We start from the raw sequence: 15550 nt of genomic DNA, 5'->3' as shown, positions 1-15550 counted from the left end.
ATTGTGCTTGGGTTATAAATAACCCTTCAATATTAAACACATTAAGCAAAACCGCAAACAGAATACATTAATTAAAATCATACTAAATACTAAAATGAACTTTAAAAAAAATGACATTTGTCTTAAATGTTTCCACTCTTTTTGCAATCACAATTATATAATTTTATGGTTGAACACAGCTTGAAAGGAACTTGTTGACTCTTAATTAACCAAGTGGATAAGGGAATAGAAACTGAAAAACACACATATTTCGTATTAAAGGAGGATACTGATTTTATGTTCATAGTGGAGAGAAAAAAGGAATAACTTAAAATGGTAAGAAACGTTTCTTTATCACTCTATAGGATGTGGATAAATTATCTGATATACATAAAAGCTAGAAAAATAAATTTTATATCTATGCTTTAAGCTGTCAAAAAAAAAGTTCTTCATTTTAGCAAACAACTGTTACACTTTTCTGAAAAAAAATTAATCGAAGGATTTTCCTTATATAATTACCATTAAGCACTCTAGGTACTTAGGTAAAAATTAGTAAATTATATACATAAGACTGTGCAAAGTTAAGAAAACATAACTTACTGTTTTTTCTTTCCCAGGTTCCACCTGATCAGGCTTCGCAGCACATACTTCCTGTGGCTGATCTTTTATTTTTTGAGTTGCCCCATCATCTCCCTCAGGCAATGTCTGGAGCATCCCAGGCGGTACATCCTCCATCTTCATCGGTGGTGGTTTCTTTTCTTGCACTGCCTGAGGAGCCACTCTGTCTTCAGGCATTTCTTCAGCAACTTGTACTTGAGTTTTAAGTAAAGTCTGTTTCTGTTCCTCCTCTAGAGCTGATGCTTTTGCTCCTGGAGGAAACTTTTTGTCTTCAGGGGTTGGCTTTTTGTCTTTAGGAGGTGGCTTTTTTTCTTCTGGAGGTGGCTTTTTGTCCTCAGTGGTTGTTTTTTTCTCTTCAGGAGGTGGCTTTTTGTCTTCAGCAGTTGCCTTTTTTTCTTCAGGAGGTGGCTGTTTTTCTTCAGTGGTTGGTTTTTCCTCTTCAGGAGGTGGTTTTTTTCCTTCAGTGGTTGCCTTTTTTTCTTCAGGAGGTGGCTGTTTTTCTTCAGTGGTTGGTTTTTTTTCTTCTGGAGGTGGTTTTTTATCTTCAGGGGTTGCCTTTTTTTCTTGAGGGGCTAAAGCTTGGTCTTTTTCTTGTTTACGCTCTTCTTGTTTTTTATCTGTGGTTACCTTGGGAAGCATTTTTTCAAATAAAGGTGTTTCTTTTACTTTTTCTGGTATGATTTTTTCACCTTCTGTTTTTCCTTCTTGTTCCTTCTTTTTAACTTTTCCTTGACCAGGCATTGCAGTTTTCTGAGGTGACTGTTCTGTGGGGAAAGGCATAGGAGAGGCTTTTGGCCCTGATGGTGCAGGAGGCATTTTGCCCATGTCTCCAAGCTGCCCTGACATCGCTCTCTGAGTTTGGCAATTTAAACAAAGCCATTCTTGAATCTGCAAATAAAACAGCATTAAACAGATTAATTATATAATCATGTATTTGTTACACTGCATTTACCAAGGTTAAATCGCAATTTCTAGTTCTATTTTGTATATGGAGAATTGGATCACTGTTTTCTAAATCAGTGAAACAGTGATTTTAAAGAAGACTGCAAAAAGACTATCTGAAATAAAAAAAGATGAGGGATCCTTAAAGATGACTAATTTACTCTCCTCACTATTAAAAAGAAAATAAATCTTTAACAATAAAGATGGACCCAGGAAAATACCCTCTCTTTTTCCTTTTTCTGTGTGTGAAAAATCTGCATTTGCTCCAAATAGAACTATTAAATTTCATAGTAATTTTCATTTAATCACCAATTAATCAAGATTTTTTTTTAATTTAGCCTATAGTAGCGTATATCTTGACTTGGGTCAAAGGTAGCTCTATGTATCACAGTAGAACTTTACAAAGTACATGGAGATTTTTCAAGAATCACTTAGGCATAATTCTCTATGTGCTGTAGGATTAAAATAAAATTTTTACTAACATTCACACTTCTCATGCAGTTGAGCAAGACACATTCACAGGCTCCAACTGTTTGGTATCTTTACCCCCATAGTTTTTTGAATTGCTGACCAAAACAGTTCCTTATATCTCTGCTCCTCAGTGTAATTCATGGGCTACCTTTGCCAAACTATGGTGAGGACATGCAAATTCATGGGAACTACACCAAAACTATTTTAGCAGGATCCTGGCGTAGAAGAAGGTGGATCTGACCTTTTAATAAATTGTTGGTTAATTATTTTGCAAACTGAGGACTGAAAACTCTCTCAAAATATGTACAAATAATTATAAGGGAGACAGATTATATTCGACTAATATTATTATAGAATTCTTCCCTTACTGATGTACTTTTTCTTACATTATACTTGCTATCATGTACAAAGTAAAAGCTATACGTATAGCTTCTAATTGTTACCATTTAATGAGTTCTTATTCTGTAAAGTACACAATTGGAGGTTCATACAAAATAGTATTGCATTCATGTTTCATTGTCTTCTGCAAAGTTCAATTTCAAAATGCTTTTCATACTACTACATCACTCTTTTCAGTTGCATAACTTAAATTATTTAGAGACAAAAATCACTTACTGTTCTAAGATATTATCAGATATATTGTTTCATTTCTTACTACAGCTTCCAATTTCTTTAGAGACATAAAAAAGGTTGCTTTATAATGGCTCTTTTGAAATCTGTAAGCCACTATAATTCTTATTTGCTGATCTAAAAGAGTAAAGACAAAAGTCAAATATTTAACTTCAGGAAAATGCTGTCTACAAAACATTAGTATGTATTATGGATTAATTTGCTCTTTGTGTGTATGATCATCCAGTACCAATTCCCTTCTTAATTTCCTTCTTAAGAAGCTCTGAAGTGAATTGTGGCTTTTTAATATAAAAGTCTTAGGGGGAAAAAAACCTGATTTGATCCCTTATGTCAAATACTAAAAGCTCCAGCCCATGTGCAGAATTGTCCCTGGAGGAGATACTTGCATATTATTTACAGAAAATCAATGTTAATCTCTGCTGTGGGTTTAAAAACTTGGTTGAGCCACATTTAAGAAATCTTCATTCAGAACCTGATATTTTAAAAAACAAAACAGACACAAAGAGCTGTATCACTGTGCCATTTTGTGAAATGGATTCTAAAATCCAAATTCAGGTGTGTGTTAACCATTTCCGTCCAGGGCATATCCTAATGTAAACAAGAAAATTTTTAGTATAACAAGAATACAGGTTTAATTACATTGGCAACTCTTTTTTTTTAAATTCTTTATTGTTTAAAGTATTGCATATGTCTCTATTCTCCCATTGACCTCTCCCTGGCCACCCTACCCGCTGTCCCCCACACATGCCCTTACCCCCCTTGTGTCTGTGTTCATTGGCAATTCTTGTCAATTTAAAATATGATTATTTTATCTGAGTTTTGGAGAAATATTATTCTTACAAAATTCTCCTCTCTTGCTACTTTCAGTATATAATACCACAGTGGCACACAACTCTTGTTAAAAGGTGTGTTGAGGAAATTAACACAGTGACTATTTCAAGATAGTATAATCAGTATTTTCACACATTTGAAGTTCAGATAGGATAAAAGGTATGTTCTAATTAATCTTATTATAAAACACTTCATTCTCCTGATTTAAAATAATGCTTAATAAACATACAAGCAGTGATAACCCACACACTACTAAGGTCACAAGGCAAAGAGAAGGCAATAGTGCCAATCTAAAAGAAACAGAATTTATCCTTACAGTTTCATTGGCTACTTCAAATTCATGTTTTGCTTGATATCTCATACATATTCATTTAAACTTAATATTTTTAATCATTGCTATTTTGTAATATTTTTAACATGATGTTGCTTTACTTGGTCCCTTGGTTGCATGATTGACTTGCATTTTGAGTAAAACTACAAGGCAAAGCCTAATTTTTTTTTTTACTGTCACCAAAATTAATCTGGAAACTGAGGTTACTATTCTTATTATGTTACAAATAACTATGACAACTATGTAATTACTAGAGGCCTGGTGCACAAATTCGTGCACCAGTGGAGGGTTCCTCAGCCTGGCCTGCCAGATCGGGCCGAAACTGGCTATCCGAAATACCCTGAGGGGTCCCAGATTGCAAGAGGGCGCAGGCAGCCCAAGGGACCCCACCAGTGCACAATTGGGGCCAGGTAAGGACACAGGAGGTTGGCCAGCCAGGGAGAGACCACAGGAGGGCTCCAGGGTGTGTCTAGCCCATCTTGCTCAGTCCCAGTTGGCCGGACCCCAGCAGCAAGCTAATCTACCAGTTAGCATCTGCCAACTAGTGGTCAGCACATGTCATAACGATGGTCGACTGGTCGACTGTCTGCCCCCTGGTGGTCAGTGCACGTCATAGCTATCAGTTGAGTGGCATTAGCATATCATTAGTATATTATGCTTTGATTGGTTGAATGGTCAACCGGTCAACTGGACATTTAGCATATTAGGCTTTTATTATATAGGATTCTGTATATTTCTTTCTATTTCTATCTATGGTGTACACATAGCGTTTGGAAAGTGTATTTGTAATACTTATTCCATCAAGGAATGCACACCAAAGGAGGAAGATTAGGACATGAGTAAAAATAAGTATACTAATAATTTGCATCAAAAAATAAGGAAAATAAAAAGAATGTAATGGATTTAACAGGATTGTCTGATGAATCCATTTAGAACATAGATTTAATACATCATGAGTCTCACAAGAGTATTTTTTCACCAATCAGAAATGTTGAATGGATGGTCTCAAATATGTGTCTCTTCTTTCTGCAGCCCTAGAACCAAAATTAGAATGCCAACATAATCAACAAGGACATTTTAATATCAATAAAGAACTGAAAGACAGAGAAAAAACTTATAGTAACACCAAAATTTTATATTTCTTTAAACATGTACATTCAATTTTTTTTTAATTGCGAGGGTAGAAAAACTCAGAGGCAACAGTAAAATCTAAAGTGGAAATGAGAAAAGAAAAATGGACCAACATGAGTAAAAATGAAATTTCATTTTGGACAACAAAAGTCATTGTCATTATCATACATCACTAAATACAAACACAATTACTGGAATAATTTGCTTCACAAAAATAATTTGGGAAATGCTCTGTAAACACCTAAGAAGATGTAAAAATCTGTGGTTCACTTTTTTTTTTGGCATTCTTTACCAAAAAATAATCCCAAAGATTTTTTTTTATCAATATAGTCAGGAATTTAATTAAGATGTATTATATAACTAGGTCCAAAAATATTATCTGTACTTTTAATTCCTCAATAGCTATACCATTAAATACTCATAATGTTTCTAGTCCAGTGGCAATCTGAAGATAAATTAACCAAGATTCTTTAAATTATATAAGAATTCAGTGCATAATAAACCATTGCCATATATGATTTTCACTAGCTGAAAAGATTTTACCAGACATACCATTATGTAACACTTGAAATTGTGAAACACATGACTATTCGTATTTTGCCTTATAGTTAAATATCAAGTTATGGTTTTCTCTTTGAAATAAAGACAGTCAGTTAGGCAATAAAAAATATACACTATAAATTATGTATAATGTATTATATATGTATATATGTGTATATACTGAAAGCATTTCTATTATTTACTTAGTTTACTACATAGAAAATTACAAAATATAAATGCTTATGTAGGCTTTTTAACATACTAGTCATCAATATGGATGCTCTCAGACCATTTCTATTTGTTTTTCTTTGTTTTTAAAATAGATATTACTTTTAGTATACTCTTAGTATCTTGATAGTACAAAACATAATAAAAGTTTCTATTTCAGCCTTAGCCGGTTTGGCTCAGTGGATAGAGCATCGGCCTGCAGACTGAAGGGTCCCAGGTTCAATTCTGGTCAAGGGTACATGCCTGGGTTGCAGGCTTGATCCCTAGTGTGGGGCATGCAGGAGGCAGCCGATCAATGATTCTCTCTCATCATCGATGTTCTCTCTCTCTCCCCCGCCCCTTTCCCTTCCTCTCTGAATTCAATAAAAAATATGTATTTTTTAAAAAGTTTATACTTCATCTAGATTTTTAATGTATTAAATAAATGCAGAAGACTCTGTAAAATCAAAAACATTTTATTCAAAGTTTTAATATTAATAACCAGTATATCAATATTCATCCAAGTAGGAAAAATTCTGTTAGTTTATAAAAACTGTAACCCCACTTTGATCAAACATACTAGAACATATTCAATTGTCAGCTAGTACATGTTAATAAAATGTATTTATTTTAAAATTAAATAATCAGGGCTTGTTCCAAACAAAATAAACCTCAAAAAATCCATTAATCTTAAGTGGCGAGTGGGAAATGAAGGCAATAAAAACACAGAAAAAGGATGCTGCTGTGCTACTCAGCATTTTTCCATCAATAAGCAATTTGCTTTATATAACATTTCAGCTGTAACTATAGCAACAATACCATTAAGGAAAATCTGAGAACTTCAGGCTTGCCTATTTATTTTTCCAAGTATCTTTTCTGAAGCATGATAATAAGACCTACAGCAGGTTGAAATTTGCCATTAGACTTAAAATGAAAGGAAAGCTATGGTTGCAAAACCTACACAGCATGCATATTTGTATTTGAAAAATCTTAATAGCATTTTCACAAGAACTTTCATTAAAAGACCAACTGGACTGATTTTTGCAGTTTATATAATTTCCATCAATGGGGTATTTAAGCAGAGACTTGGTTGCCCCTACTCGAAATTCTGTAAAGAAAAAGCTAGCAATCAGGGAATTGGTACTACTAGTATAATACCATTGAGTTTCCTGCTTACTATTAAGATTTTGAGTCAACAATAAAATTTTTACATGGGTTTTTGTTTTTCTGTTTATTTGATTATCGTTCAGAATGTTATTTTTTTTTTAAGCTGAGAAATAATTACACTAATAATCTTCTTAGAAATCACTATAACTCAGTGACAGATCCAAAAATTGGGAGCAATGTTACCTGCAAATTGTCACTTGTATCAATGTCACTTACAGTCTTAGCATTAGGGTGTTCTATTTATTGAAGGCCCATGCACTCTTACAATTCAATTTACATCCTGAAAATTATTTTTTGCTTATCAAAGGTCTAAATTATTTCCTTTTGTCCTTGAAAGGGGAAAAGACTGAAATCACAGTTAATGCGTTCTTTTTTCAGATTACAAAATCAGTTGTTCAGACTACACAATTAGGATATTAGAAATCTGTGATCACTCATGAGACTGCACTGTGCAACTATATGCAATAATGTACTTATACTATTTCTATTCTTATTCCTTGCTTCCTAAAAGTGAATAAGATGTGTGTCGACTCTTTTTCTTATCATACTCTTCTTGACTTGAATATACACTTCCTCAGTATTTTTGTTCCCTTTACAAGCATTGAAACAAAACTAACTCATATCCAAAATACATAATTGAAATATTGGGGTTCATCCTCCTTTAATTTATATGTAGTTATAAGAATTATATCAGAGTATATTAGAACATAACCACTCATATAAAAACTAAGAAAAAAAGGCATTTAATTTTAAAGGAATTACTGAATGTGAAGGGTAGGAATCAGAAACAAATTCTAATAGAATATTGGATACTGTTAAGAACTTGTACTGAAGTTATTACTCTTAGGTCTAAATTGATCAGTGGTTCTGTCCCTACTCATCTCTTCTTTTATGTCTATGCTTATTTCTCTAAGACCCTCACACCCCTATACACCCACATGAAGTCTCTGTTTCATTCAGTAGAATCTTTAAATGTAAGTTTCTATATAATGTAAATTACATTAACAGAAATTTCTATAATAGAAACATGCCAACTAAAGTCTTGTATTTTACACCAGGGATTAAAGCTATATTTAGATTATAATTGCATACTCCTAATTGATATTCTTTTTCAGTCAATTCTTCTTTGACTAAATCAGGATAATTTTTCTAGCCACTTTCTCATCACAGTTCATATGTATTTTCCTAAACTAAAAAGTAATCTCAGAGTGTTTGGTATTTTTAATACCATTACATAAATAATATATAAATACACAAATGAATTATTTCAAATACCTCTGAATTATTACATGAACACAATTTTATCAGAACTTAATGAAAATCAGAGGCTTAGTTTCTTTTTATAAATATATATATATGCAAATGAATATATATTTATATTTATGCAAAATATATATTTATTTGCATGGATAAGAACAAAATAGCGTTCATTTCCCTAATATCTTCCTAACTCCCTCCCTCTCTCCTGACAGTTAATTTGCATAAGGATATGCTGATTAGCCAATGGGAAGGGTAGCGGTCGTACGCTAATTACCATGTTTCTCTTTTATTAGTGTAGATATGCAAATGAATATATATTTATATTTATGCAAAATATATATTTATTTGCATGGATAAGAACAAAATAGTGTTCATTTCCCTAATATCTTCCTAACTCCCTCCCTCTCTCCCTCCCTCCCTCCTATCTATCTCTCTCTCTCTCTCTCTGGATAGAGGGCAGCAGGAAGAGAGGAGGTATGAAGATCACTCCCAAATTTCTGCCACGAATTTCTGGCTGGATTGTTGTATCATTTACTAAGATAGGAACAACAGGGAGAAGGAGATATTTGAATATCCAATATTTTAAAGACATTCTTTAATGTATCAAGTGATGATGCTGAGTTAATTTTACCTATGGGTCAGAAGCTCAGAAAAGAGATATGATACAGAGATACACATTTGGGAGTAACAGCAAATCTATAATGTTTTAAGCTATGGAAATTGATGAAATCCAAAGAAAAGGATAGAGAGTAAGAAGACATGAGGAGCTATAGCCAAACCCTGAAGCTGTATAATATTCGGAAGCATGGTTGAAGGTAATGACCTAACATCAGAGCCTGAGAATGAGCAGGGAAAGTCATAGGTAGAACAGAAAAAGAAGCATGAACCATGGAAACCAAGAAAAAAATCCTTGGCCTGTGTTTCCAAGTGGTTAGAGCATGTTGGCGTATGCACCAAAGGGTCACGGATTCGGTTCCCAGTCAAGGGCACATACTGAGATTGTAGGTTGGATCCCCAGTCCTGGTCCAGGCTTGTGCAGGAGGCAACCAATCGATATATCTCTCCCACGTTGATGTTTCTCTGTTTCTCTCTCATACCCTCCCCTTTTCCACTCTCTCTAAAAATCAATGGAAAACTATCTTCTGGTGAGAATTAACAACAACAACAAAAAGGCAAATAAACCAAGAAAGAGAGAGTGAGGAGAAGCAGTCCTTGCCCTGGGTAGGTTGATGGTGCAAATAAACTGGATTCCCGAAATTTATCAGAGACTAGCAAGAACCAATTGTTTTGGTAAATTGATATAACAGAGTGGTTGGGATATGGGAAATGCAAGCATAAAATATAAGTAACCCTTTAGAGAAGTTTCATGGTGAAGGGTAAGTGGAAATAAATCACTGCATGAAATGAATATAAATTCAAGGCCATAAAATCTGAAAACAGATAACCTGGATTTGGAGACAGGCTCTGCTAGTTCCTAGCTGTGTGGATTTATATAAGTTACTTAATCTTTCTGTGCCTCAATGACTTCATTTTAAAACTGGTGACAATAATGACTTCATCAGAGGTTTTGTGAAAACACACACACACACACACACACACATGACATGTGGAGTTCTTAGAACCGTATCTGATAAATAATGGATACTATACATATGTGTTATAGTTTAGTTCAACATGTAAAAATCTTTAGCGCACTCAAATGCTGCTTGACAGAATCCAACATAGAAGAAAAAAATGAAATATATTTATCATTATCTTTAGGAGGAGAAATTGATGATTCTAATTATCTCATTTTTGCTTAAGAGAAGATTCTATTTTTATTAGCATTTTATCACTTTTATAATAAAATACTAATTATATTTTAGAAAAAATGCATGTCATAAAATTGTGCATTATTATATATGTTGGGAAAAGAATAACAATGATAAAAGCTATTATATTTATCTACTTTTGTTGAAAATCTTACATGTAATTATGTGTGTGTATATGTATATGTATATAAACAGAAAAAACACTGCAGGAATATTTGCCAAAATTATTAACAGTAGCTAATTATAAGTGACAGAGTTATAGAGTATTTCGATTTTATTTGCTTTGCTCCTGTTTATTTTCTACATTTTCTGCAATTAATATTAATTATATATTTGTAAGTGGAAAATGCTACTTTAAAAATTAAAGACATTTTTCTCTGGATCCTGGAAGTCTATAAATTAGGGCTTGATCAGAACCCAAGCTACTTAGCTGATACTGAAGTAATGAATGTGGGCCACCAATCTCGGGCCACCAATCTCCGGCCACTGAGTCAACACTGGCCTTTCTATCCAAATCCCTGAGGTAGAATCAAAAATCTTGTTAGCCACATATTGCTGTCCAAACAATGTTCATGAAATACAAATCTGTGTATGACAAACTCCTAGAATGACTCTCCTTCCTTATGAATAGGGTCTTTTTTTTTTTTAGTTTTATTCATTTCAAACGGGCCAGATCCGGCCCGCGGGCTGTAGTTTGCCCAAGGCTGTCCTAGAATGACTCTCCTTCCTTATGAATAAAACTGTCCATTTGTAAGCCCCACCACATGCATTCAGAAGTAGAAGGTCAGTGAATACATTTTCTCTATCAGGGTTAAATGTTTTCCATTTTTCACAGTTTACTTGCTCAGAGGCCCTTTCTTTTCTCACATAAAACTGGTGACAATAATAACTTCATCAGAGGTTATTAGCCAAGTTTTGCCTGTCCTTCAGAAACTGTTTTGTTAGCTAGTACTCCCAAAGCATACTACAGTAACTTCCTCTTTGTGTCTGTCTTCTCCGGTCTCAGCCATTTACATACAGGACAAGTCCTGGCCGGTGTGGCTGGGCCAGCGCTCTAACCACTGAGCCCCCCGCCAGGGCAAGGCTTCATCACTTTCTGTTGCCTAATAGCCTCTTAGTAGTTGTAAGTCACCAAAAGATGTGAAATTCAATATAACGTTGGGAGAGATAACGGGCTTGATACCATCTTAGAATCCTAAGATTAAGAGACTATTACATCATTACAAATTAAAGGTGAGATAGAAGCAAAAAGAAAATGCAACAGAAGATAGACTTTCAACATGCATTAGACAATCCAATTATGTAACTAACATCTTTGTCCTAATTTCCTGCCTAAAAAAGCAAATTTTTGCTTGACATAGAAGTTCAGTTTCTCTGGTAGCTACTACCAGAGAGTGAAAACAAAAACAAACAAACAAAAACCCAATGTGAGTATCCTGGCCCTTTTTACTTGTTTCTCACAGTAATAGTAATTACAATAGGGAACATTTTTTTTTGAGCAGTGACTATGTGCCAGACACTGTTCTGAGTGCTTTACCTGAGTTAACTCTTTAAACCATCACAACAATTCTATGAGCTATGCCAGGTTATTATTCTCGTTTATAGATGAGGAAACTGAGGCAAAGAAGGGAACAATAACTGCTGAGATCACGCAGTGAGTCACTGAGACAGGATTCAGGCCCAAGCATTCTGGCGCCTAAGTCTTTGATCTTTCTTAAACAGTACTTTACAGTGCTTCTCACAGTCAGTTAATGACATTAAACTTAGAATACTTCTTTACTGACATTACATAATTTGTACAAAATACTTCTGTGAGCTTGGTGGGCATAAGTCAGTAACTCTAAATCCATCACGAGTTCTAGCCACTGTGAAGGTTAAATGTCTGGGCTTTCAATGCGAGGTCTACATAAAGAAAAAAACATAACTTTTGGGGTGGTCAGTCATCCTCCTCCACAAGGAAACTAACCTTGGTACTTTTATTACTAAATCTGTTTATTTAAAATATATATTTTCTAATTTCAGAGTTTAGTGCAGTGATGGCAAACCTTTTGAGCTCGGCGTGTCAGCATTTTGAAAAACCCTAACTTAACTCTGGTGCCGTGTCACATATAGAAATTTTTTGATATTTGCAACCATAGTAAAACAAAGACTTATATTTTTGATATTTATTTTATATATTTAAATGCCATTTAACAAAGAAAAATCAACCAAAAAAATGAGGTCGCGTGTCACCTCTGACACGCGTGTCATAGGTTCGCCATCACTGGTTTAGTGTTTTCTTTTTACTTTCCTATACACATATACTCTACAAAGTTCCATATATTTTTATAAAATATACATAAAACATATCACTGTGTATCTCTGAAATAAGTAAATGTATTTTGTAAATAAACAGATTTAGTTATAATGGTATCAATGGGTTTTATCAATGAGATACTGCTTACTGATATAAGTAGATGCTATAGACAATGCTCTATAACAAATTATCATTTGAAATTTATTATTGTGAAAATCGGGCTAAATAAAAGCTAACACGTTACCCATAAATGTATCATGGTGAACTAGCTAAAGGATGCATAGTCATTATCCTTCCATTTCCTTAGCAGTGATATAACAATCTTGTACCACATTATGAATTAGTTCTTTTTATAAAGTTTTTCCCCCCACAACAATACAGGTTCTTAGAAAAGGTCCTAAAATATAACTCTTTTTTAAAATATATATTTTTATTGATATCAGAGAGGAAGGGAGAGGGAGAGATAGAAACTCAATGATGAATGAGCTGCCTCCTGCCGGCCTCCTACTGGGGATCAAGCCCGCAACCTGGGCATGTACCCTTGACCGAAATCGAACCCGGGACCCTTCAGTCTGCAGGCTGATGCTCTATCCACTGAGCCAAACCAGCTAGGGCTAAAATATAACTCTTTTATTTTACTGTAAAGAACATATGCTTTTTATCATTGCCATGGTTAAAAAATCATTTCCTTCAGACAATTGTTCTTCGCACACTCTTTAGTTTTGCAGCGCTACACATTCTTATGTCTATCTCCTTTTCAAAAGTGCAGGAACCTGGCAGTGTCCTAGCACCAGCTCCCATTTGTTTTCATGCAAGTGCACAGTCTGGGGAGATAATCAAACACTGGGAGCAGGTGCTGCTCTCCCCACTGCTCCTTGAGTTCCCCATGTGAAAAGGACATGGCACAAGGTTGGACACCCACTATCAGAGGCCCAACAACAGATGGACCGACTAAGATGAGCACTGCTGCCAAAATCTGGAAATGTCAAAATAAAACACAACACAGAGGTTGAGGGAAATGGGAAAGTAATATGTGTGAAAATGGAACCTGAAATTAGAATCAATGTTGAAGAAAGTAAGATTAAAAATGCGTTTTCAGTTTCTGCAAGAATTCAGTTCACGTGTGGATGTTTTTAAAAAGAGAATGAACCGGGCCCTTATTTTTTGTACATGTGCTACAGAAGCCAGGAGGATGCTTATTTTTTGATAGTCTGTTTTAATTGTCTTAGCTTTCTTCTGTTTATTTAGGAAGCTTATGCTAATAAGCAAATATAGAGGTCTGAGCCATTAAAGAATGTGTGTTTTTGTTGTTTTTTAATCCTCACCTGAGGATATTTTTTTCCACTGATTTTTTTTTTTTGAGAGAGAGAGAGAGAGAGAGAGAGAGCGAGAGAAACATCGATGTGAGAGAGACACATCAATTGGTTGCCTCCTGCATGTGCCCCAATCGGGGCCAGGGAGAACCTGCAACTGAGGTATGTGCCCTTGACCAAGAATCAAACTCGAGACCCATCAGCCCAAAGGGTCTGTAGGCTGATGCTCTAACCACTGAGAAAATCTACCAGGGCTAAAGAATTTATTTATTTTTTTTAATCTTGGCTTCAAAGAAAGGTTATTGCTTGGGCAACCGGTAGATTCGGGAGAGGGTAGAGATGAAGAATTGAGATGAGGTTGGAGAAACAGGTCTATTATTGGTGGGCCTTGCAAGCCAGGTTCATGAATATGAAAGTCATCCTTTAAAAAGAGAAATCACTGCAGTGTATTGAGTAGAACAATGTAATGTATGACATGAAGAAAATAAATATTAAGAAAATTGTTCTGAGTGCTATATAGGGTAGACTGAAATGAGAGAAAGGCTCAGCACTGACTTAGCTGAAAAGTATGCTAGATAAAGGGAGGCTGGCAAAAACTGCATATCAACTTTCCTTTCAGACTATGGGAAGCAATCAACAAGCAATCCTAGGTCAGACTGTAGAGCCCAGGGCAATTCATGTGCTTGACTTTCTGGTTTAAACCATGTTAGGAGTGAGTAGTCCTCACCTGAGGAAGGCTTAAAGTGGGTACAGGGAGAATCTGGCTCTGTTCCCTTAGTGAATAAACTTTGGCTCCATGAGTCTAAAGGAGAACAAGAAAAATGAAAATCTTTCTGAAGAATAAGAAGACAAATAGGTCTCTAAAATTGATTTATTAAAATATAAGAAAAATAATTAGAAAACAATTTGGCATGTTGATTAAATGTTTAAAAATGCTTTCTATGAAGTAGGAGGGAGAAGATCTGGAGATAAAAATACATCTTTTATAAGGCAATGAAGATGGGTGAGGAGAGGAAGAATTGAAGTAAATTAATAATGCAGTCATAGAGTTAAACTGTATTTTGATGTCAGAAAAGAAAGTATAAACTTTAAAAAACTTGAATGGAGTTGAAGAGAACAAAGACAGAAAAATTAAGTTGGTCAATGAAAGGACATGAAATAGCTACAAACACTCTAGAGAATGAAACCAGAACTGGAACAGGAGCGATAAGCACAGGCACATTTGCTGGAAAGGACTAGCGTATGCAGATGGTTGACTGAGCTCCAGGAAAAATCAATGCAGAGAGATATAACTATATTTATTATCTTAAAATCATTATACCATCCTTTTCTTAAGGAGATATTATAATTCATATTACATTTACCGCCGCAAAATGAGATTACGCTTCTGTATCACTGAATACTAGATAATATTTTTACACATTTTCAGAGAAAAGAGACATTAAAAAACAAACTGTACACAACCAAGTTTCTATATGATGACACAGAAATACATTACATAAATATAATGTACTAGAGGCCCAATGCACGAAATTCGTGCAAGAGTAGGCCTTCCTTCCCCTGGCTGTCAGCACTGGCTTCTCTCCAGCACCTGGGACCTGGGCTTCCCTCACAGCCCAGGCTTCGTCCATAAGGTCGTCGGGTCTAATTAGTATATTATGCTTTTATCATTATAGGTAATATATAGACTCATCATGTAATAGTAACTATAAGATTGCCATGAGAAAAATATCTTGACAACACATTTCAAATTGCTAAGCAATAAATCTAAATGAAGAACTCCAAAATGGAATAGCTGTACTCTAAGTGCAACACTCCAAAATGCATAAAATTGTTTATAGCAGTATTATTTATATTTTTATAAAAACTAAATTAGAAGCATGCTAAGGGCTCCAAAATAAGTTGTCATGCACTGACAAAAAAAATCTATGTGTCAAAATGTTTACAAATGTGTATGTGTGTGTGTGTGTTTTAATCCTCACCCAAGAATACTTTTTCCATTGATTTTTAGAGATTGGAAGGT

General features: G+C 34.6%; 1 protein-coding gene across 1 annotated transcript in view; it reads right to left on the bottom strand.

The window, feature by feature from the left end:
* PCLO (piccolo presynaptic cytomatrix protein) overlaps window positions 1–15550 on the bottom strand; it is a gene marked incomplete at its 5' end in the record, with an annotated part of 285887 nt that overhangs the window by 168265 nt on the left and 102072 nt on the right. Inside the window, one exon of the mRNA XM_014528177.1 lies at window positions 580–1485. Within this exon, the coding sequence (XP_014383663.1) occupies window positions 580–1485 (906 nt within the window). The remainder of the gene's footprint in view (window positions 1–579; window positions 1486–15550) is intronic.

This window comes from Myotis brandtii, unplaced genomic scaffold (genome assembly GCF_000412655.1).
Source record: "Myotis brandtii unplaced genomic scaffold, ASM41265v1 scaffold621, whole genome shotgun sequence".
NCBI lineage: Eukaryota > Metazoa > Chordata > Mammalia > Chiroptera > Vespertilionidae > Myotis > Myotis brandtii.
This window is presented reverse-complemented; position numbering and strand designations above follow the sequence as displayed.